Source organism: Grammomys surdaster, unplaced genomic scaffold (assembly GCF_004785775.1).
Source record: "Grammomys surdaster isolate TR1022 unplaced genomic scaffold, NIH_TR_1.0 145, whole genome shotgun sequence".
NCBI classification, from domain to species: Eukaryota; Metazoa; Chordata; class Mammalia; order Rodentia; family Muridae; genus Grammomys; species Grammomys surdaster.
In genome coordinates, this window is record NW_021604603.1 from 4,485,747 (window position 1) to 4,510,859 (window position 25,113).

General features: G+C 49.4%; 1 protein-coding gene across 1 annotated transcript in view; it reads right to left on the bottom strand.

Annotated features, from left to right (window-relative positions):
* The window catches only part of Lgr6 (leucine rich repeat containing G protein-coupled receptor 6), a 122,482-nt gene that overhangs the window by 79,524 nt on the left and 17,845 nt on the right, over nt 1-25,113 (bottom strand). The window contains exons 2-4 of the mRNA XM_028764724.1: nt 11,970-12,041; nt 9,441-9,512; nt 425-496 (exon numbers count right to left, since the gene is read on the bottom strand). Of these exons, the coding sequence (XP_028620557.1) occupies nt 425-496; nt 9,441-9,512; nt 11,970-12,041 (216 nt within the window). The remainder of the gene's footprint in view (nt 1-424; nt 497-9,440; nt 9,513-11,969; nt 12,042-25,113) is intronic.

The window sequence follows — 25,113 nt, forward strand, 5'->3', positions numbered from 1 at the left end:
TGGGATCTATCCTGGGTGGCCCAGAGTCTATGATCACAGTATCCCCTACCACTCCCTAACCCCCACCAAGGAGGGAAGGTGTTTGAACCTGGCCCCACTCCTCCTACTGAGCCCCAGGGCAAAAGCCAGCTAAGAGGAGGAGACAGCTCCTTCCTGGTATTTCTTTGGGACACCAGTCTCCACCCCACAACCCAGCTCCCATGGCAGAATGCCAGTGGCCCCAGGACAGCTATCCTGGTGGCCCTACCTAGGGAGGTTCCATTCCCACAGTCCTGCAAACAAACAAGTGCCATGGACACACATTTATGACAATGAAACCCTCAAGAAAGCAGAGCCAGGAGCACTGTCTGCACCAGTGAGTGGGGCAGTGAGGCAGGGCCTGGATTGTGCCCCAGACTAAGAAGGTGGGCCCTCAATGACTCACAGTGACTGCAGGCTGGGCAGCTCCCACAGTGCCTCTGCTGGGATCCCTCGGAGCTGGTTGCTCTGCAGCATCCTGAAGGGGAAAGAGAGGTCTGTAAGAGTCACTGGGTACTGAGGGCAGTGGGATAGGGGCTCTTCCTTTGAAACACTCCCCCTTCCCCTGCTTCAGAGTTCAGAGTTTGAGGTATAGCCTCCTGACCTGTTATCAGGAATGGGGCATGGTGGATGTACACAGGGACTGGACAGCCTAGTGTACCAGAGGTGCCTCAGGTGGGCTTGGAAGACATGGCAGGAAGAAAGGGACGGTGAAAAGAAAAAAGAGCAAAATATGGAGGCAAAGACATTTAGTCCAGGACTTGGGAGGCAGAGAGAAGATCAAGGATAGCCTGGGATATATATTGAGTTTCAGGGTAGCGTAAGCTACAGTAGGAAAGGATCTGGGGGGGGGGGGGCAGGAAGTATTTCGGTTTTATTTCCCAGGCCTCAGTTTCCCTATTCAGCTGAGATGATAAGGGATTCTTTGTGAGACGGAAGACGTTGATAAAGGTAAGACTGAAGACTGCCCCTAAAGTATCAGGACATCGCAAAGATAAGCTTTCTGGAGTCCTTGCCTCCAGAAAACAATTTGAAGTGCCCCTGTCATCAGCCTATTGTGGTGGTTTAAGCTCACATAAGCACACACTAAGTAGCTGTTTCTGAGGCTGCCAGCCTAGCACTAGAGCCAGCCACAAAGCCCAGGAGGGCACTGCAGACCGAAACCACGAAGCTCCTGGGGGCCTAGAAACCCTATATGCAGGAGAGAGAGAGTCAGGGAGCACGCAACAGGGTGCAACAGAAAGATGAGCATCTCTACAAGGGGCGCTGCTGACTCCAGGGGGATCCAGGCATAAAAGGGGCCTTGGGTAAGCTGGCAAGAAAACACAGAAATGGAAAGGGGGAAATTAAATATGTAAATCAAAACAGTCTGGAAAGATGGGTCAGTGGTTAAGAGCACTGGCTGCCCTTTCAGAGGACCATGGTTTAATTCGCAGTACCCATATGGTGGCTAACAGTTGTCTATAATTCCAATTCTAGGATACCTGACACCCTCTTCTGGACTCCATGGACGCTGCACACACATGGTACAGAAACATACATATAAACAAAACCCACGCACATAAAATTAAATGAATACATTAAGAAAAAGAAATACAGCGGAGGCCCTTGGACAGCAGTTACCACCAGAACGTGCATGCATATGTGCGTGTGTGCATGCATGTGGTGTGTGTCTGTGTCTGTGCGTGTTCGTGAACACGGGTGCTTATGTAGGTGGAGACTAGAGGACAGCTCCAGCTTCCTAAGGAGCTGCCCACCTTGTTTTCTGAGACAGGGCCGGTGTCCCACTGGACTAGAGCTCACTGTAGACTAAGCTGGCCAGCTAGAAAGTCCAGGGACTCACGTGTTTCTGCCTCCCTGAGCTGGGGTTACAAGCTCAAGGGTTTGCCACAGCATGGGGCTTTCTTCTCAATGTGGGTTCCAGGGAGTTCACCGAGTCCTCACACTTTACCAAGTGAACTGTCTTTCCTGTCCCACGGTCAGACATGAGAGAAGGAGGGTACAAGACAAATTCAGGAAGTAGGTAGGGAGCAGAGAGGAAGGATACAACCGACTACCAACAGAGGCAGAGGAACCGAGCCTTCCCTTCCTTCCTCCTCTCAGGCTGCCCTAAGCATGTTGTCACAGGAAGGGCTATAAGCATTGATAGGTTGTCTCAACAGCTAATGAGGCTCCCAGAATGCAATGGGGAGTGAGCACCCAGCGAGCACCTGCTGTATGCTTGGTATGTTGCCCACACTGAGGGCTTCAGACTTCGCTTTTAAACTTGTGTCCTCCCAACTTACTGAAAAGTACAATGTCCCATGTCTGAAGCTGTAGAGCCTGGATCCCAAGCCTAGGCTCTGCCCTTCTTCATCAGCTGTGTGACTGTAGAAGTGTGACAGACATCTCTGTTCGTTGGTTGCATGGACCATTATAAAATGGTCCCTGCAGGGTGACGGAACTCATAGCATCCTAGCTGATCTCGTCAGCTGTCCCTTCTCTAAGCCTCAGTTCCTTCCTTGGTCAAGAGAAGAGACCTAGAGGCAACACGTTTTCTCAGAAGCGCTGGTGGTATGGCTCATTGGCAGAGGACTTGCCCAGCATTCCCAAGGCCCTGGGCTTTATCCTCAGCTATCCAAATGACAATGGTGGTGGGATGATGATGATGACGATGATGATGCAGACAAAGATGATAGTGATGATGGATAAGATGAAGTGAAAGCAATGAGGTCTTGCCTAGTGTGTGTGAGAAATGCCATCTCACACAACCACTCAGAAGAAATAACAAGGCAGCCAGGAAAACCATTTGACTCAGCTGCCCTCCTGGAACTGGGTGGACACCAGGCCTGAAGATGACCCCACAGTAGAGCTCTGGAACCCCTGGGGACCTGAAAACCCTCTGCTCTGAGCATGAGGTAAGGGAGCTGGCAGAGTTTCTGGCTGGCTGCTGTGGGTGCTTCTATCCCTCCCACCTCCTGACCTAAGCTGTGAGCGCCTCGTTGCTCTGCACCTTCCTTCTCATGATCCCCACACAAAGCTCACGGCATGCTCCAATCAAGGATACGTGAGAAACTATGATTGGGTAAGCAATGGTCACTGCGTATACCCACTCCAAGGTCCCCAAAGCTACAGTTTGTCACCGCACAGGTGAGGAGCACCTCCCAGGAGTACCCCTAACATATCTATCGGCACTGACATCATCCCCTACTCCCACCTTTCTTTTGGCTGAGTCCCAGACAATGAGATCTAGAAAGATCTTTTTTTTAAATTCATGTGGGTGTACATGTGCATGTACATGCATGTGTGTGCGTGTGGGTGTGCATGTGTGTGTGTACATGTGTGTGCGTGTGTGTATTCATGTGGAATTCAGAGGAAAAGTTCCAAGAGTTGGTAAGAACTGACTCCCCCTTCACCATGTGGATTCTGGAGGTGGCAGGGGCCTTTACAAACTGAGCCCTCTCACTGGCCCCAGAAGGATCTTTAAAGTCTCCATACTGTGCCTCCAAGGTCCAAGCACCTCTGCATGGAACTTAACTCTCCTTCCTTCCAGCATCAGGGAGCTCAGCTTCTCCCCAACAGCCTCACCGGAACAGTCTGGCTTGCTTTTGCGAATCAATACCCGCAAGCTGGAGTGTGGAGTGCTCACCAGTGTCGGTGTCGGGCCTGACCGGCTTCCTTTGCTGTTCCCAGCCTCTTTCCCCAGCACTACTGTGTGGATGCACAGTTGGTTTGCAAAGGGTGGAGAGACTGTTGGAAGGGAGAAACCCTTTATTCTCCAGGGTGAGGCAATGGAGGCTGAGAGCGCGGAGGTGATTTTCCCAGAGTCACAAATCACATTAATAGCAACATCAGGACCAGGCTCTGAGGTCCACTCTTTCTAGCCATAGCTGTGCCTGGTGGGGCAATGTGGATTTAACCCTTTGCTCCCTGTCCTCGACGCACATTAGAAGCACCTGGAAAATGCTCAGGCCACAGGACAGCCCACTTAAGCCTCTGGGGCTATGTTCGGTGTAGAAGATGATGCTTTATTCATTTTCAAGCTCTAGATTGAGTCCAATGTGCAAACAGGTGTCTAGTGGAAGTCTGGTCCTCAGCAAACCCCTTCCCAACGTATTTAAAAAAACCATACTCGGAATATTTCTCTGGCCAGAGAGGCACCTAGGGGCAGAAACCATGAATTTCAGAGACCAGGGCAGGGGGCAGGTAGTAGAGAGTCAACCCCCACCCCAGTGTTTTCCTACAGGCTCTTTCTGTAAGATCTGGTGCCATGGGGATACTTGAGTGGATGAGTGAGGCAGGGTCTGAAGCTCACCCAACCCCTGCACCCCGGAAAAGGTCCTTTATCAGTTTGATGTATTCACGTTGTTGTTTTGTTTTTGTAGTGCTGGGGATCAAACCCAGGGTCTTCTACATGCTAGGCATGTACTCTGCCACTGAATTTTTTTCAGCATACATGAGTGCTTTGCCTATATGTATGTATGTGCACTCTGTGCAGGCCTGGTACCCAAAGAGGATGTTGGAGCTGATGAAGCTGGAGTTAAGGATGGTTGTGAACCACCGTGTGACTGCTCAAAACTGCGCCTGGACCCTCTGCAGGAGTAGCATGTGCTCTTAACCACTGAGCCATCTCTCCAGCTCCAGGTCTTGTATTTTTGAGAGACAGTTTATCTATAGCTCAGCCTGGCTTTGAACTCAGTGGTCCTTTACCTCAGCCATCCCAGTGCTGGAAGTATAGACCTGCATCATTGCCACTGGCCAATGTGTGTGGTTTGGGGTTTAATTCTGCAACTAAAACTATTGAGGAATCCATTCCAACGTCCTCATTTTAAAAGGAAGATTACATCTTGGAGAATAGCCATTTTCCCTGCCACCTTCCCCATGCCCCTTTTCCTGGTGAGGCCTTCAGTCTAGCCCTGCGTCTCTCTGCTGCTGAGGAACCCCAGTTCCTGCCATCCAGTCTTGTGGGAGGATGGAACTTGGCCTCATGCTGAAGAGCAGCTTAGAAGATCTCCCTGGGCTCCTCACAGCGTCTCAAGAGCCAGGCTGAAGATGTCAGTGCTCTCCAGCCACATGAGTCCTTCCCAGGTCTGTTCCACTCACCTCATCAGTCCAAACAGAGAGGAAGTGGGAAATGCCAACCTGAGATAGCTCCACACAGTGTAAAGAGGGCTACAACTGATGGCACACCAGATTTCCATGGGCTGGACCCAAGATCTAACTCCCTCATGCTCCTTTCTGCCTCCAGCCAGGCTTGGACTGGATGGGCCAAGATCAGAAGCAAGATCAGCTTCTAGAACGTTTTTACTGAGAGGGCACTGTCTAGGAATCCTGAGTCACAAGCTCACTCTGGCCTCTGTGCTCTATCCAGGAGCCGGGCCCCTGGGGAAACCTCCTACCCAGGTTTCCTAAAGCAAAGAGGGAAGCCCCTGAGCCTCCACCCCTATTACTCAGATCTGGGCCTAGTGCGAGGCAGCCGAAGCTCAGCAGGGTTGTTCCAGTCAAGGCTACACTGACCTGGACCAGAGTGGCTCTATGCCCTGGATGATCTGCAGAGGATGGAAAGGGTCAAGGCTAGAGCATGTTCATTTCCTAAGATGACAGTTTTGCGGGAAGGTAAAGTGGGGAAACACAACACCTCCAATTATCTCCTTGGGCTGGTGCCAGGATCCAAGAATCCCCCTACAGTTGCTCTGTGCCCTACAATGGCACAGCAGTCAGGACAGCCAGAGGTCCAGGCTTTGCCCTACATGTCTGGGGCATCAGGAGTATGGTTTCCCTTAGAACAGCTCTGTGAATTTAGCATCTGGACCCCTACAGCCTCATGGGACAGAACTGGTGCAAGGCTAGACCTTCCTCCTTCGCCTAGACCTTCCTGCTTGGGCTGACTCTCTTGATCTGACCCGCTCTTAGCTGGTGGGGCTTGAGGACTTGGAGAATTCTCAGAGGAGAGGAGGGCCACAGCCAGTATGGGGATGTCACCTGGGAGGGACTCTGCTGCAGTCCCTTAGGAGGGGAGCAAAGAGAATCCTTTACATTTCCCTGCCCTATGTTGCCCATTTCCTCTAGGCCTAGTCAGGCCTCAGAGGAAAAGAAGCCACAACCTTGGGAATGGTCTGAACATAGAAAGCAAGGGTCTCCTTGTACAGAGAGAAGCTCTTGGGCCAAGGGTGGGAGTGGGCTCTACCGCTCTAGTTTTCTTACAGGTCTGAGAGACAAGAACCTGCAGCCAGCAAAAATGACATTGCATGTTGGAAAGGACTTAGTATCCAGGACTAAGTCCTGGACTCTCCTTCTCTGAAGCTCTGAGGGAGATGGGTGGGGGTCCCCAGCCTGCCTAGTGTCCCTGAACAAGGGAGCTCTGCAGACAGAAGATACGAGGCTTTAGTGATTGGTCATTTAAAAGATGGAACAAAATGGGGGTCACTGGCAGAGTGGGGGTGAGCAGCCTGGCTGTCCTGGCTCCCACACACAGCTTTTGGCCAACCTGCTCACTAGGGCCAGGCGCCGCTGTTTGAAAGGGGGCGGGTCGGCTGCGGTTTCTTCCAGTCTTTGATTTATTGCCTAATGCAGGCAGAGAAGAAAGAAGCGGCTCATCTCTAAGCCAGAGCCTTAGGAACGGGATGTGAGCCTCACATCTTCTGAAGGCCCAGCAAACAGAGCCCTCCTTTCTAATCCCACTGCAGGTCTAAACCTGCCACTGGGCACAGATAAGCCACCAAGGAGTCTGCCTGCACTATGCTGTGGGTTCAAGATGCCTCCTCCCCCATTCCACCCCTGCACCCTGGACAGCTATAGGGAGTAAATACACAGAGGCCTCAGAGCCCTAGAGTCAGCAATCGAGAGGCCAATGGAGAGAGGAGCTGGAGACCAGAGACACAGATTGCTCAGATACAGACCAACAATCACCTGGAAACTGGAAGGTGGAAAGACCACTGTCATGAACTACTTTGAGAAAACAGGAGAGGAATCTGCCTTTGGGTGGATACCATTCCAAACCCAGGCACGGAACTAGGGTCAAGGACTTCTCCCCTCGTTAAGATGCTTTTGTGCAGCAGAAAACCTGCACAACCGTATAGAGGAGAGCTGCACATAGAGTCTGGACCAAACAGCAGACCTGGAAGGAGCTTGCTGTTTTAGGGGAGCCCCAAGAGCTCACTCTTTTGCTTTAGGAAAAGCCCCTCAAATGTTCGCTTTTCTCACACTGGTCCCTGGGATGTTGTGCCCTCTCTGATCTCCATCATCCTGCAGACTCTGTATCCACTTCTTCCTATCTCTTCCCACCTTTACCCCTTTTGGAAAGACAGACTTAGTGAGGACAAGATGTCTCATGGGTTAGGGTGGGAGTGGACAGCGTCCCCTTCCCTTCTCTACAATAGGCTCACTTGCAGGAGAGCTAAGTGAAGGAACCCAGGTCCTCTCCCAACTTCATGCTCCTTTTGATGCTGAGAAGATATGAAGGGACCAGAAGAGGCAGCCCAGTTCAAAGGAAATCCCTTCACAATAATTGTGAGAGCTAAGAGCTGGAGACATAGAGACTAAGGAGAAACATGGAAGAGGAGGCATATATGGAGCTGGGCGTGCACGTACCTATAATCCCAGCACCTCAGAGTCTGAGCTATCCTGAGCTAAGGAGGAAGGGCTATCCTGAACTAAGCAAAACCTTGTCTAGAAAAAAAAGGAAAAAAGAAAAGGAAAAAGCTGAATGGGGTATCTCATGCTTACAAGGGCAGGAGGCAAGGGGAATCAATACAAATTTGAGGGTATCTTGGCCTACTTATTGAGTTATTGAAATGCAGGTCAGCCAGATCTACATAAAAGATACTCTCTCAAAAAGACAAAGACCAAAAACAAACAAACAAACAAACAAATCAATGGACAAACTGAGGGATGGGGGGGCAGTAAGTCTGAGCACAGTATGATGACACATACAGATAAAATGTCACAGTGAATACTACTTTCCCCTCTGCTAGCGTCTTGAGATAGCTCCTTAGTAAGGACATTAAAATGATTATAGCATAGAGAAAAGTAAAAAGAAAACCTATTATCTTGTATGTTAACTAAAACAAAGAAAAATTTTAAAGTGCTGGGTTTTACAAAGTTTCCAAACTGTATAGCTGAGAATGACCTTGAAGTTCATTTGTGTGTGTGCACGTGCCTCTTAACCGCTGTGCAGCTGCATGTGTGTGATTTCATGTGCACATAAACTACAGGGTCAGTCTCGGGGTCATTCTTCAGGAAGAAGCAACCGCCTCTGCCTTGCTTTTTTGTTTGTTTGTTTGTTTTGGTTTTTGAGAAGGTTTCTCTGTGTAGCCCTGGAACTCAATCTGTAGACCAGGCTAGCCTCAAACTCAGAGATCTGCCTGCCTCTGCCTCTGAAGAGCTGGGATTAAAGGCATGAGTCACCACCGGGCACCGCTTTCTTTCTCTCTCTCTCTCTTTCTTTCTTTCTTTCTTTCTTTCCTTTCTCTCTTTCTTTCTTTCTATCTTTCTTTCTTTTTTCTTCCTTTCTTCCTTGTTTTGTTTATTTGTTTTGTTGTTTGGATTGATTTGGTTTGTTTGGTTTGGGGGGGTGTTGTTTTGAGACCAGGTCTCTCACTGGGGTCAGGTTCACCCCTTTGGCTAGGCTGGCTAGCAACTGAGCCCAGGCTCTACCTTCTTCCTCTAAGAAGTGCCAGGCTTATAGGCACAAGGCATCACCCAGGCTTGTAGGCACAAGCCATCACACATGGCTTATAGGCACAAGCCATCACACATGGCTTTATAACGGGGCTGGGAATTCAACTCAGGTCCTCATTCTCACGTGGCAAGCACCTTATGGATGAGGCAATCTGATCCTATGGACTTCTCTAATATGAGGATCTTAGAGTTCTGGGATTACAGGCATGCACCATCATGCCCCGTTTCTACCGTGCTGGGGACCTAACCCAGAGCCTCCTATATGTTAAGCAAACATTCTACCAACTGAACTACATCCTCAGTCCTCAAAACTTAAAACAGAGGAGCAATGATGTGGTCGGTGAGGAAAGGCACCTGCTGCCACGCCCGACAGATGACCTGAGTTCTATCCTCGGGACCCATGTGGTAGAAGGAGAGAGCCAAAGCTGTCCTCTGGACTCCACACTCATCCAACACACAGACACAGACACACACACAAATAAATAATAAATGTAAAAAAGAAACCCCAACAGAGCCCTGTAACGATCACCATTCGTAAACAGAGTTGCCTCGTCTCTGAAGGGCTGCCAGGCACTTTGGGTTCCTCTTAATCTGTGTTTACACATCAGATGAGGGAAAGAAAAGACATAGAAATAATGAGAGAAATAAGGAATGGAGATACGGAAACCAGGACCAGTGCCAGACTCTGAGTGACAACCCCACCCCACCCCCAACTGCCATCCTCAGCACTACGTCCTCATATGAAAGGGCTAGCCTCTACTTACAGAATTTTGAGGCTGTGGAGGCCAGAGAATGCCTGTCCAGGGATGTGTGAAAGGTGGTTCCCGGAGAGCCGCCTGTGAATTAAAGACAGAGGTCAGAGGTGTTGCCAGGGAACCCATGAAGGGGGTGAGGTCCAGCCCCAGTGTACCAAAGGGTGGCAGCACTGGCATTTCCTGAGCTCTGTGGTTCACTGTTCACCTCACAGCATCAGCTCCTCTTTCACCATTAATCCTGGGAGGGGCAGGATACCAGAGTACCCTGTATTTAAAATGCTCAGAGCCAGGGGTGTTTGGCCTTCATTTTCTTCAGATCTCCAAATATTTGCATCTAGAGAATGAGCTGTCTTGGGGGTGGGTCCAAGCTTAAACATAAATTCACTGGATTTTATTTGATTTCACATTTACTTATTTGTTGTATGTGTGTGCGTGTGTGCGTGTGCGCGCGTGCATGTGCTCATGCGAGTGTGTGAGTATGTGCCATGACCCACATGCTCAAGTCAAATGACAACCTAAGGTTCTCTCCTTTGAATTTAGGTTGTCTGACTTGGTGGTAAGCGCCTTTGCCCCGAGCATCTCACCAACTAGACCAAAATGTGATTGCTTTATAAACATGGATCCTGTATGTATGTAATTTTATGCAATAATTTCTTGTTTGGGGGGTGGGGTACTAAAGATGGAGGCCAGTACTTTAGGCATGCTGGAAGTGATAGCCCTAACACTGAGCTACAATCCTTGACTTCTACAATATTTCAGTGTTCCTCTACTTGTCACATGAAGCCAGGTGCAGAACTGCCCACCGTGGTGGCCTACCAGTGCACAAAATAGTTCAGATTTTAAATGTAGTACCACATACCTGTAATCCAAGTACTTGGAAGCATAAGGCAGGAAAAGTATGAATTCAAAGCCAGTCTTTTTTTTGGGGGGGGGGGTTTAGTCTTTCGAGACAGGGTTTCTCTTTATAGCACGGGCTGTCCTGGAACTCACTCTGTAGACCAGGCTGGCCTCGAACTCAGAAATTTGCCTGCCTCTGCCTCCCAAGAGCTGGGATTAAAGGCGTGCGCCACCACTGCCTGGCTCAAAGCCAGTCTTGGCTACATAGAGGATTCTAGTCTAGCCTGAGCTACATACTAAGACCCTGTCTTAAAATTTTTTCAGATTTCAGATTTTTGGATTGAAAATGCTCAATCTGTATTACCTCTAGAATTCTAGATAAGGAAAACTGAGGCTTGTTTTTTTTTTTTTTTTTTTTTTTTTGCGTGTGTGTGTGTGTGTGTTGTTGTTGTTGTTTTGTTGTTGATGTTGTTTGGGGTTTTGTCATTGTTGGTTTTAGACAGGGCCTCACTAAGCAGTCCAGGATGACCTGGTGTTCACAACCCTCCTGCCTCAGCCTCCCCTGTGCAAGAACTGGAGGCATGCTCCACCACAGCCAGCTTTGACAAGGAAGACTCAGCTCAGTGACAAAGCCAGAGCACCCGAGGCCCTGGCTGATCTCCACCATTGATGGGCTATTACTTCTGTCTGTTTATTTGACATTTGTTGTTTTACAAGATGATAGCTGGGTTCTCCACCCTTGGGTTCTGTGATGGGGGCCGAGGTGGTGGGTTGCTCCCTTTGGGGGGGGGCTTTAAAACAGGGCTAGCCCCTTCTCAGGGAGTGGGAGACAGAAAGCTGGGCTTACTAAATGCCTTAGCTCTCCTTTAGATTCCCATCCCAGCTGTGCCACGCCCACCTCAAAATGACCTCTGCTGTCTTTAAACCCGGCTCCTCTGCCTACCACCAGCTCTGCCTACATGGAACTTTCCTTCCTGCAGGCCTTTATATTAGGGATGAAAGTTCAAAGGTGATTTTCAGGGAAAGGTGGGATCATGAGTGAAAGCTAGGCCCTAGAGAGATGAGTCAGGGCTTATGAACACTGCCTGCTCTTCCAGACAGTGGGTTCAATTCCCAGCACCCATGGGGCAGCTCTCATAACCATCTATAACTTCAATTTCAAGGGCTTTGATGCCCTTTTCTGGCTCCCAGGGCAACAGGCATGCATGTTGTGCACAGAGATACATGAACCCAGCCATATTCATAAAATTTTTAAAGAAGGAAAGCTATGCTGAGTATGGTGACACATCCCTAAAATCCCAGTCCTCAGGAGGCTGAAGCAAGATAAGTATTAAGTTCAAGACCCGTCTGAGCTATAACCGTGAACTTCAGACCACTCTGAATTATATAGTGAGACCCTGTCTTAATAAGCAAACAAACTAATTAATTAATTTAGTTCAATTAAAACAAAGGGCAGGAGAAAGAGCTTCAGAGAGCACTGGCTCACACCTCCAATGCCTCATGGCTTAACACTGGGACTCAGGAATTTGCCCATGTATCAGATCTCAACTAAACACCTGTTTCCCGAGCCCTGCTTTCTGCCTTCTCCCTCGAGTTCCAGCCTGCTCTGGAGAACCCAGGTCCCTACAGCTGCTGACCAGAGAGTTCCACCCACACACCCTTCCCTCCCACACCCCAACTCCTGCCCACCCATCAACTCACAGCTCCTCCAGGAAGCGCAGGCGGTGGAAGACACCCGGCTGAAGCTCTGTGAGGTTGTTCATACTGAGGTCTCTGGGTGGAGAGAAAGTGGAGAGCAGCCTATGGTTACCCGTCTGTACTGTCTGTGATGGTCAGTTCCAGCTCTGTTCGGGGGACCCCAGGGTTTCCCACTGTTCCTCCATCTTCCCACCATGCCATTTGTTTGTTGTTGTTGTTGTTTGTTTGTTTGTTTTTCGAGACAGGGTTTCTCTGTGTAGCCCTGGCTGTCCTGGAACTCACTCTGTAGACCAGCCTGACCTCCAACTCAAAAATCTGCCTGCCTCTGCCTCCCAAGTGCTGTAATTAAAGACGTGCGCCACCACTGCCCAGCTTCCCACAATGCCATCTGGACCCCACTGGCTGTCTGGCAACAGCAGCCACATGTAACTCTAGGAGCAAATAAACCCATCACTTTCTGGTTCCCTCTGCTGTCCCCTCTGCTTTTCATGCTTCCTTTGGCAGGTTCTTCCAGGGCTAGATATGGCTAGCCAGGAAAACCACCTCACTGTTAAGAGAGGAGCCATGGGGTAAAAATAATAATTAATAATATTAACTAATGATAATAATTAAGAAGGAGAAGAAGAAGGAAAAAGAAGAGGAGGAGGAGGAAGAGGAGGAGGAGTAGAAAGAGAAGGAGAAAGAGGAGGAGGAGGAGGAGTAGAAAGAGAAGGAGGAAGAGGAGGAGGAAGAGAAGAAGAAGAAGAAGGAGAAGGAGAAGGAGAAGGAGAAGGAGAAGGAGAAGGAGAAGGAGAAGGAGAAGGAGAAGAAGAAGAAGAAGAAGAAGAAGAAGAAGAAGAAGAAGAAGAAGAAGAAGAAGAAGAAGAAGGTGATTTCATAGCAGGAGGTAAGGTCCGTAGTGAATACAGTCTTCATTCTGAGACCCAGGGTCACTACCCATGTAGCAGGCTCTGATGTTCCTGAACCCAGTTTCTTCCCCAGTCACATGTGTTGCCCTGCTCAGTAATGGTGGGCTTCCCTGCAGGCTGAGGTCTCTGCCAGCCCCCTCTTCTTGGCTCTACTTCTCCAGACCTCTGCCTTTCTTGACTTCTTGGAACTTCCCAGAAGCTGCCCAGGTACCTGAGTATCTATCTGGATGGGCAAAGCTGAGTAGTCACCATCTAAAGCATTCTAACGTACCTATATTATCCAAAAGAACTTATGTTACTGCTCCCCAAGATGCTGCACGCAAAACCGTCACTATAATTCCATCAACATTACTGAAGCCCCACTTTAATACTAGGCACTAACTAGCCTTTATCCAAATAATCCCATTTAAACCTTACCATAATCCCAGGAGAACTGTTATTTTACATCCAAGCAAACATACAGGGCCAGCGACTTGTTGGGGCGGGGGAGGGAGGCAGGGGAGGCACGGGGGGGGGGGGGGCGCGTACCACCGGGGGTGGGACCTCCTGCTGAGGCTAATGGCCTAGGCTCATTCCCCCATCTCACATGATGGAAGGAGAGAACCAATGTCCAAACTTAGTTCAGTGTCCCCTGGACACTCCTCTCCCCCAACACACACAAAAGTTTAAAAAGTAAAATTTAAAAACAAACAAAAGAGGGTTGAATGGAGTCAGAGAGCCCCCAAATCAAATGTCTCCTCTGGTTACCCACCTTGACCATCATGAGCCTCCATTTCCTCATCCATTAAAAAAAAAAAAGGATTAATAGGTAAGGTCTTTGTGAGGATTAGGTGAGCTAATGTTTACAGACTGCCTGGTAAAGAGTACATAGTTCATAAGTATTTGCCTTCTTCCTTCCATTCTCCCCTTGGTGTCTTACGTACAACAGTCTCAGCTCTACAGACCTGGCGGGGGAGAGCCGACGACTTGATTTGTGGGTACTGCCCAATGTTAACATTTTCTTCTGTTTGTGCCTGACTGAGTGGCGATGTTACAGACAGATGCCTGACACATTTGGGCCCCATCCCATCTCAAACTCCTACCAGCTGACTCTTGTCTCTGTGTGCTGCTCCCTAGGGCTACAGAGGTAGATCAAATCACTGAGCAGCATAGGCCTTCCTGAAGTTCCGCAGAAGGCCTTCCCCCCTTTCCTCAGAAGTACAATTCACCCTCAAACCTTCTAGGTTCTGTGTGCCCAGAAGGTTTGCTTTCCATGCGTGCTCAGAGAGGCAGGCTGGGAACGGTGCGGGACGTGTGCTGAGAGAGCCCAGTCTATAAAAAGACTGTTTAGTCTCAAATGTTTTATCTTTGATAAAGCTTGGGCTCCGACTCCATGTCTTCCTTGGAAGACATTCCATGCAGGGTAAAGCCAAGAAAAAATGGCATGTGCAACATGTGCTGCTCTTGCCTCCTCCCTCCCCGCTGTCCTGTGGGAATGGAAGGGCATCTGCAGGCCTGAGGGGCTGGGATGGGTGGGCTCAGCGACATCAGCAGGAATGGTCACAGCGAAGGCCAGTGGAACTAAGTGGGCTCCTTGGTGGATGTTAGCCTGGGTTCAACCCTCAGGATCCCCCAGCTCTGAAGGGATGCTCGCCTCTCAACTCTGAAGGGATGCTCACAGAGGCAATCCTGAGTCCACCTGGATTTCTTTCTCTCAAATCCCAGGCCTGGCTCATCCTCAGGAAGGAGAAGGTTTGAGGTGCCACAAAGAAAAAAAAATACGATTACCTCTAAATATTTACCCTGTGCAATTCTGGATGTGTCCTGACAGGCAGGGGAGCGGGAGTTCAAGGAGCACATGGGGCATGTGACTCAGGCCTCATCACTCAGCTGTCCCCCCGGGGGCCGCACTCAGAGGCTCTGATGCAGCTCCATGCCCCCCCACCCACTCCCTCCACCTTTCCACCAAGGCCAGCGGCTTCATTGTTCTCCCTGGGGAGGAGGGGGCTGCACCCACACACACCCGCTCCCCCTCCACACATCCTGCCCCAGACAAGCACCCAGCCCAGCTGCTGTAGAGGGGCCAGGTGGGGCCAGAGGGTGGATTTCAAATGGTGTCTGGTGGGGGAAAGGGGGTGAGGCTGGTGCCAGGAGAAGGAGAAAGCAGATGAACGCTGCAAGGATTAGGGAAGGGAGGCCAAGCTCAGGCCCTCCACACTGTGGCCATAGGGCTGAGGGGTAGCTCTGGGACCCTCTAGGGAACAGAGGGAAGGAATGACAGGCACACACTCCAGGCACAGAGTCTGGCCTGTCAAGTCCAAAACTTTGACCTATGCCTGTCAGAGGAGACCAGCTGTGCAACCCAGAGGACACAGCTCTGACATTTCTGGCATGCCTGGGGTTGAGGGAAATTGGAGGGCACCTAGACCCTTGGGTACTGAAGATTCGGTTGTGCCTCTATTGGCTTGTCCACAGGATTCTGAGATACTGGGGGTGCTTAGATGAACCTTCCTATGTTGTCTTTCAGAGCCTGGGCATCCATGTGTCCTACAGGTAGATACTTTCTTCCATTCAGCACTTTGCATGTTGGAGCTCTGGCTAAGCAAAGGTTACAAAGTATCCTGGGGCATCTACCTATCAGAAAAGACAGAGGCCCTCTTGGAGGAAGAAAGTAGCTTCCTTTGGCTGTGCGACTTTGGACAAGCCTGTCTTCTCCTGATCCCTGCTCACTGTCTGACCTGTCTCCTAGTTCAGATAGAATCTGGTGATCAGGGACACAGTTTTGGGATCTATCTAATCTGTGGCTGAAGTGGATACCCAGGCCTAAGCACAATGCTGCTCTACCACTGTCATTCTAAGAATGTCACCTATGACATCATCCCATGAGTACACGACATCACACAGTATATACACCATACATCACAAGTATGCCACATCACACTCATGAATGCCATTACATACCACACACTACATACACATTCCACACACACACCACATACCGCACACACTACATACCACACACACCACATACCACACACACCACTACCACACACACCACACACATACATGACACACACACCACATACCACACACACCACATACCACATACACCACATACCACACATACACTACACACACACCACACACATACATGACACACACACATCAGTTACCACACACACTACACTATACACACTATACACATACCACACACACCACATATCACACACACTACACCACACACACTATACACATACCACACACACCACATACCACACACACTACATTATACACATCATACACATACCATACATACCACACACATACCACATACTACACATGTACACATCACATACAGTACACATCACCCAAATACCATGTACCACACCACATGCATACACATAACATGCATGCCATATCATACACACACATACACAAAACATATACATAGACCATATACACCATACATATCATACTCACACCATGTCACATGTAAACCACATACATACATCATAGCACACATACTACAACACACGCACTGAGCTCTCCAGGGCTAAGTTCAGGGCACGGGGACTGTCCAGTTGCACAGGGCCCCATACTCTGGAGAGCCCAGGCTTGACTCTCTGCTATAGCCATTCTAAATTTCTTAATAATTTTTCATTTAACATCTCCCTGGGTCCTTGGATCTCAGCCAACTCCTGGAGGAGGTCTCCAGGTGCCCACCCCTTCCAGTCTGGTTCTGCTGCTCTGAGCCCCTCAATAGCATCCTTCCTCAACTGCTGTCACTGACAGCCAAAGGGTGTGGAAGGTGGCCAACAGTCTACCCTGGAACTTTCTTCCCAGTAGGCCTTGGGATACCCAGAGGGGCCATGTGTGCTCTCGGCCGGACATAGCATGGTATGGTGGGAGGGATGGGGTGGATGTTGACAGAAAGGCTGCTCAAGTGAAGGGTGTGGCAATATGAAAGGGGTAGCCCTGGGCATAGGAAGTGGAAGCTTCTGGCTGCACATTAGGAAAATGTTCTCAGAGCTTTAGCCTGTGAGGCAACCAGACCACCCAAGGAAGCTGGGTGAGGCAGTGTCACCGTGGAGACAGGGAACAGGTTTGATAAGAGGGAAGATGCTAGGAAACCGAGGGGGCCCAGAGCAGCAGAACCAGGCTGGAAGGGGTGGGCACCTGGAGATGCTCCTCCAGGAGCTGGCTGAGATCCAAGGACCTAGAGACACTGGTCTGCTTGAGTTTTTCCTATGGGAGGAAAAACCAATGACAGACAAGCTGTGGATTCTGCTGGGGTGCAGATGAAAAGACACCCCACATTGGAGGAGAGGCTGACAACACAGAGCCTTTTTTCTACTTCCTAGGCTAACAACTCAAATTATCAATCTCTACAGTTAGTTATGTTGGGTTATTATTATATATATATTAATATATACTATATATTGTAAATATATTTATCATATAATTTATTCTATACATTTATGCAGTCTGCTGATTTGATACACATTTGCATTGTGAAATAAGAACCACAGTCAAACTAATTAACATAGCCTCTCCTCCATAGCCATGGTGGGGTGATGAGAGACAGACAGACAGACAGACAGACTCTTTCCTTGGGAAAAGGGTCATAGGGTGGTGCAAACCTACTCTATGTCCCATAGTTACCTCTTTAGAGGCAGATCTGGGCCACTGGAGTCTCTGTGGTACTTTGTACACAGTCACCCAGTGAGTCACATACTGAACACTATAGCTGCATTTAGCATTGCCTGGGCTTATTAATTGACTGTGTGACCCTGCTCCTGTCACTTCCTGCCTCTAAGTTTCTATTCTCTCACTTGTAAAATGGGTAATAATAGTATCAGTAATCACCTAACAAGAGTTGTGACATGAAGTTACCAGAGTTAACAATGTAAAACAGTGCTTAATAATATGCCTTTATGCCAGGCAGTGGTGGTGCACACCTTTAATCCCAGCACTTGGGAGGCAGAGGGAGGCAGATTTCTGAGTTCGAGGCCAGCCTGGTCTACAGAGTGAGTTCCAGGACAGCCAGGGCTACACAGAGAAACCCTGTCTCGAAAAACCAAAATAATAATAATAATATGCCTTTATCAGTATCATAGTTATTTAGCTGAATTATAATTATTCATAATAATGACACTTCTCATCACATTTTTTTTGAGACAGGCCTTTGATATGTGGTCACACTGGTCTTGAACTGGCAATATTCCTGCCTCAGATTCTTGTGGGCTTAGATTAGAGATGGGTACCGACACACCTAGCTTTATAACACACTTCTTCAAGGCAAGGATTCAATCTGTGCAGTCTTCAGGATTACTAAGGCATCCAGCAAACTGAAGTGTTCAATAAGGTTTGAAGTAAATGTGTCAGCAAATACAGAAAGGGGGTTATTGGGAGAGGAAAGGGGATCGAAAGGAGGTGTGGATGCCGTAGTAATGAAGAGAGGGTCACTGAGCGTGGACAAAGTATAAGTGTGTGTGTGTGTGTGTGTGTGTGTGTGTGTGTGTGTGTGTTAAAATAGCACAGTAAGAATCAGGCATGGTGGTGGCACACGCCTTTGACTCCAGCACTCGAGAGGCAGAGGCAGGTGGATCTCCATGAGTTCAAGGTCAGCCTGGCCTGCAGAGTGAATTCTAGGACAGCCAACAGGGAGACCTTGTCTCAAAAAAATAAAAAAGGAAAGAAAGAAAAGAAAGAAAAAAGTCACAGTAAGACTCAATAGTTTGTATACTAACTAAAAATAATAATAATAAGCCACAAATCAGTGCATGGTGGGAAAGGAGATCTGGGAAGATTGCTCAGTAATAGAGCACTTGCCTTGCATTTTCCAGGCCTTGGTTTTATTCCCAGTACCACACACATGCACGTGCGTGCACACACACACACACACACACACACACACACAGTACCAAACAGAAAGCTAACTAAATAACCGTGTTACAACTAATGAGAGACAGCAGTCCTGTGGCTGGTAGCTTTCTCTGAAGGAGTCTTCCCAATGTCCCTCTAGGTCACTCATGGCTACAGTATGTCACAGCTTGTACAAATAGTCTACCCACTATTTGGTCCCCTGATCGCATATGTGCTAGCCATACTTACAGGCACCATCTGGAATCCACAATGGGACATAGCATTTCTCCTGAGCCTTCTCATGGTCTCCTGGTGGGATTCAGCAGGCCGCCTAACACCCTTCAGTACAGCCCTTCCCTGAGGATCAGTCTGAAGTATTCAGACATCCCACCATGCTGGGAGACAGTGAGGGAGTTAACTGGCAGTGAGGAGTAGGATAGGACAGGTTAGAAAGCCCAGAGTGGGGAGAAAGCGGGATTCCCACCACATCTGCCTACGATGATAAAGGACCTGGGATCCATCTTCAGCACCACATTAAGTGATGGATACAATAAAGACTAAAAGCATCATCCCATGTGTCTGCAGAGGCCCCATTATGTCCGGTATCTTGCTGACATCTACACAGCAAAAGCAGATCTGGAGAGGAGCAGGGCTACCTATGGTCATGCTGCAAGCTCCTGCAGTGCCCCCCAAGAGCTCCAAAGCCCAGAAAGACCTCTAGCTTTCCAGTGTGACCTCCTCGGTGTAGTCTGTTCCCTGAGATGAACTTCCTATCAGAGAAGGAAGCTCTCCTTCAGCATTATCTTCTTTGAAACCCCAGACACACAACACAACACCGAGTTCTCTTGGATTTTGCAGATTTTCATAAATTGCCAAACAAGGGAGTTACTACCATCAGGGAAAATGTAGCTCTCTATCCACATAACAGCACGGATTGTTCTCTTGGGCTTTGCAAAAAATCCTATGTGAGAACAATGTTGTGCTTTTAAATAAAGGCCCTGTTTGCTTTGTTTTGCCATTTCTTGGCTCCCTTTTTGGTAACAATGCCTCCCAGCCTGCCTAACAGTCCCAGGAGGAAACCAGAGAGGGCAGGGTGAGGAAGGAAGAGGTTGAAGGGCTAGCAAGGGTTTGGGTTATCTGTGAAGAAGGAGATTCCCGGGAGACTACCAGGAAAAGAAGACCTTTGTGGGAGTCAGGTTTTACCAGGAAGACAGCTGGAAACCCAAAGCATCAACAGGTGGCCCAGTTAACTAAGGTGGGGCTAGGATAAAGGGAAGGGGACAGTACTAAACTTCAGGTGAGATACACACACACACACAGTTTTGTTTGTACTTGTGGTTAAAAGACCATGGTACTTGTCACACCGCTAGTATCTTTGTGGGTCATCTCCAAGTCTGGTGACACAGATAGGAAGCCAAGGGTAGAAGAGAGCTAGCTAGGGAGATACCTCCCTCTCAAAATTGCTAGATATGAGAAACTGTGGTTTGGTGTGCCACCATACCCAGGCTCCCCTTTATTCTTACAGAAAGAGTTTGGTGGTGGTGGTGGTGGTGGTGGTGGTGGTGGTGGTGGTGGTGGCTGTGGTTGTGGTTGTGGTTTGTTTTTCTGCCAGACATAGCAGTGCACTCCTATAATTCCAGCACTTGGAGTCAAAAGTAAGAGGATTAGGACTTTGAGGCTAACCTGAACTTCAGAGTCAGTTTTAGGACAGCCTGGGCTACATAGTGGTTCTCTGAAGAAAGAGATATCCTGTCACAGCAGCAGCAAGCTGGGGGCCTGGGCACCTAAGAAGGATGAAGAGAAGGATCTTGTGGCTGGTTCTAACCCTCAGAACCACAGGGCAATGTCTTCGGAAGGAGCCATGCCCGTCCCAAACGAGCTGACCCAACACTGCTTCATGAAGCTGCTAAGCTAGAGCCATCTACAGGGCCTCGAATTCCACACAGAAGTGCCACAGCAAGTCAGTTGCAAGGTGTGACTTCTGTCCCCTTTGCCCTTCACTGTGACTCTTGGCAAGGCAGAGGGAGCTGCTCCTAGCAGTACTGAGAGTCAGGTGACCCCTCCTGGGAGCAAAGCATGGTCTAAGGATTGCACAGTGCCTACACAGTGCCCCTCTTGGCGGCTTCTTCTTTGTGAGATCTAGGACAGCTTGTCATCATATGGCATTTCATGGGTCAGCCATGGCCCTGCTGCAGCCAGACTGACCTCTTCCTGGCCCTGAGAGTGTGTGTAAGTTATTTCACCTGTCTCTGCCTTGCCTTCTTCTATGGTAAAGAGCTTAAGCAAGCCCTGATGCACGGTAAGCCAACAAACGTCACATGGGAGCCTCGCTGTCCACATCCCCAACTCCAGAACTCTAGTCAAGCAGCTTAACCGTGCACATCTGTCTTCACAGTAAGGCTCTGTAACTGGCTGTAACATCCAGGTACTGTACTCAGTGAGGAAACCACAGCCATGTGTGCTCCCTGTCCTTAAAGAGCCAAGTCTGTAGAAGACAATGGCAACAGAGTGGACAATTAAAGCTTAAGTGACCAGGCCTAAGGCTGGGACTTTAGTCATGGCGCTTCTCAGACTAATCCCTGTGGCTTTTGAGTCTGGTTCCTGAGGCTGCAGTCACATGGTCAGGCCACAGGATCCTGTCCTTGATTAGGAGCTGTCATCTCCTACCCTCCGATGGCACATTCCTGTGGCTGCTCTCCCTAAACAGTCTGGGAGTTCCGCCACAGAGCCCAATTCTCTGTCCTTGCCACACACACGCACATGCCAGCTTCAAGGTCCGTTTTCTTTTTTGTTTTGTTTTGTTTTGTTTTTATTTATGTGTATGTGCTCGTGTGTGTGTTTGTGTGTGTGTGTGTGAGCATGTGTGTGCGTGTGCCTGTGTCTGTCTATGTCTGTCAGTCTGTCTGTCTGTGTATTTGTTGTGTCTGTATCTGTGTTGGTGTCTGTGAGTGTGTGCCTGTGCCTGTGTCTGTGTTTTTATGTCTATGTCTGTCTCTCTGTCTGTCTGTCTGTCTGTCTCTCTCTCTCTCTCTCTCTCTCTCTCTCTCTCTGCGCACACATGCTGTATCTGTATGTATGTTGTGTGTCTGTGTGTCTGTGTGCCTGTGCCTGTGCCTGTGCCTGTGTCTGTGTATGTCTATTTATATGTGTCTGTCTCTCTCTTTCTCTGTGTGTGTGTCTGCATGTGTGTTGTGTGCCTGTGTGTGTGTGTGGAGGGGGTAGTTATGTAGGTAACCTCAGAGGTCAGAGGAGAGAGTATTACAGGCAGTTATGAGACACACAACATAGCGGCAGGAACAGAACTCAGGTCCTCTGAGAAAGTAGCAAACATTCTTAATCACTGAAGCATTTTCTAGCCCTACAACAACTATGGCTGTCATCAGAGGAATGACCAACCCACTGAGTCCTGCAAACCTAGGTCTCCTGCAACTTGACAGCTTCTGCTCTGGCCCTTATTTTGATCTCTGGCTCCAGCTATAAGGCCATCATGGTTCTATGCTGAGGTGCTTTGCACGGGTGTGAAATCTAACTGTCCTTGCACACTGAAACCCCTTAGACTCTAAGGCTTAGAGAGAGAGGCCACCCAACAGACTTCCCGGAAGGAAGAGCTGCCCGGGCAAGCCCTGCGCCTTCACTTTACCACCAGATTCAACCACTAGAGCTGAGCAGAGTTTTTAAAAAAGCAAAACAAAACAAAATCTAACAACGAAAAACAAAATGAAACAAAACCCAAAAACACCTAGCTAGAGAGGCTGCAGCGACAGTAGCAGCAAGGGTTGAGGGGTGGAGTCTAATACAGCTGAGACTACTCTCCTTAGGTCTTTATTCCCAGGAGACACAATCCCCCGAGTGTATGGGTGGAAGACTAATGGAAGGCCCCACCCATGGTTTTGAGCTGTGCTCACATACGGCACCAATGCCCTCCCAGGCGGGCCAACCTGGCGTGTTCAAACTGGGTCTGAATCTGGCAGGATAGCCCTGCGACAGCTACCTCTGCTGCCGCCTGCACCCACCCCATCCCCGCCCCACATCAGCCTCCCCTCTTCCCACCCAAAACTCGGGCACCTTCTAGGTCTCATCTAATTCGACTTTTTCTTTTTAAGGGCAAGGGGATGAGCATTGTCCCCACGTGAAAAGAGGAAATGGATAACTGGGAAATGCTACTCGGTCCCCAGATCACACAGTCGCTGCTACGAGAACCCACGCGATTTAGTTCTGTTGTGCCCGGGCGCTCTTGGAGACAGGGACAGCCAGGAGGATGCCACCCATGCCGTAGATCTTGGGGTTCCTTCCCGGGACCTTGTGGCGTTTTCTGGAGCTCTGTGCCCTTCCCCCCACCCCCACCTCCACCCCGACCCACCTGCGTGCAACGCGCCTGTGGCCCCGCCCCGCCCCTGTGGTCCCGCCTGCCACCAAGCGGCTCCCGCTCTCTGAGCTCCATCCAGACCCTTAGGCCTTCTGTGCGCTACCCTTGCCCATTCGGCCCACGCTGAGCCACTCTGGTTCTGTTGCCTCTCCCTGCGTATCCTTCCCTATAAGTGGAGCCCCACTCGCCTCCCCTTTTCCTCAACCTTTGCCTATTTGGTTCATCACATTTGTAGAAAGACTAAACGGAAGATCCAGGTTCAAAACTCCTGCCCAACAAGAAGTCCTTGGCACTGAGCCCCACTCTCGCTCACGCTACAGTTGTACCAGCGTTCTTGGCCATCCATTATGGAGTACTCTGTTGTCAGATAGTCACTTTGTGGCCTGGCACCGACACTGAATAGTGGTTTGATGGTGTTAAGGTTACCTAATCTATGTGTGCCTCATTTTGGGGGTCTGAGAAAGGTTGTATAGTCCCTCTTAAGTGAATCGCTGTGGGGTTTAAGTGTTAGAATCCAGGTGCATGAGGGTTTTAACTCTGCGCTCCAGAGGCGTTCCTTCCTTCACACACCACCTCCATCAGATAGAAGTAACAAGCCACAAAGTAGTGAGCAGAGATGGCAAGGTGGCAAGGGAGGGCGTTCTGGGTCAGCCCTGCCCTTAGGAGGCACCAGCTGCTGCTTCTCTCTGTGGTGCCACCTGCCTCGCCCCTGATCTTCTCTGCCTTTGATCTTCTGATCTCTGGCCAGGGTCTCCCAGCCAAAGGCATTCCTGTCTTCCAGCCTCCTCCAAGGAAAGGCAAAGGGCTGGGCTCACTCCATGTCCCGGCCCCTCCCTCCTTCCCTCCTCTGCTCTGTGGAGTCACACAGGTCCTTAGATCAGGTAACAACCAGGTCCACCTGAGGTGTCTGGGAGTTGAGAGTGGTTTGGGAAAGAAGAGAAAACAAGAAAGGAAGCCCTGGCTCTGGGTGCTACTCCAGGCTCAGCACCTTAGCTGGACCAGACCCCTATGAAAAGGTTCCCAGGGCCAAAGTCTTTGTTCTCAGTGTCCTGGAATGTAAATCCCTTGTTGAGTACACAGGAAGTGTGTATGCCTTGTATAAAAGGGGAAAGGACGAGTCCAGGACCTCAGGAACCCTGGGTCTGGGGTGGGGGTGGGAACTACAGATCCACTCTGGACAGAACTCAGAACACAGTGGACACAGTGGACCAAAGTACCATCAGAGAGGACTTCCTGGAGGAAGCTGTGTCTGGGAGCATAATTCCCCAACAGTAAACACCCAGACCTAGAGCTTGCTGAGGAAGAAATTAAAGTGGGGTGGGTAGGTGTATATGGGGGATAATGAAATGAATAGTCACACACATGCACACACAGAGATGCACACACAGAGATACACACACAGACACACATACACATACACACACACACACACACACACAGTTGTGCAGCTGCCTAGAAGCTATGAGTATGACATTACTAGGCAAATGGGTCTTTGTGGATATAGTGAAGTGACACATTTGAGATGAGCAGCCTACCCTGGACCCTCCAGGAGGGCTCAAAAGTCTGTAGATATTTGCCCTTAATATATACGGGGAGATAAAAGGTGAGGTGCACAAGAAAAGCAGAAATTGTCCCCACCCCATAAGAGGAGAGACGGGTTCTTCTCTAGAGTTGTCTTGGTAAAGGCTTCATCATTTGGGGTTTCTGGCTCAAACGCTGGTGGAGAATGACTTCTGTTTTAAGCCACCAGCTCTCTGGCACTTCATCATGGTAGCCATTGGAAACTAACACAAATGCCACGGGCCTTTCAGGTGGGACTCAGTGTGCACCCTCCTTCGCCCTGGGATCCTCTGCCCTCCCCCTCTGCTAACCCCCATCACTCTCCTCTCTTGGTACCTCAGGCCAAATCAGCTACCAATCTCAGACTTTCCACCTACCTCTTGAGACTTGTCCTGGGACTACTCTGACCCAGCAACTCCCGTCCCGGGCATTCAAACAACAGAAATGCATCTGTGTACTCATTAAACAT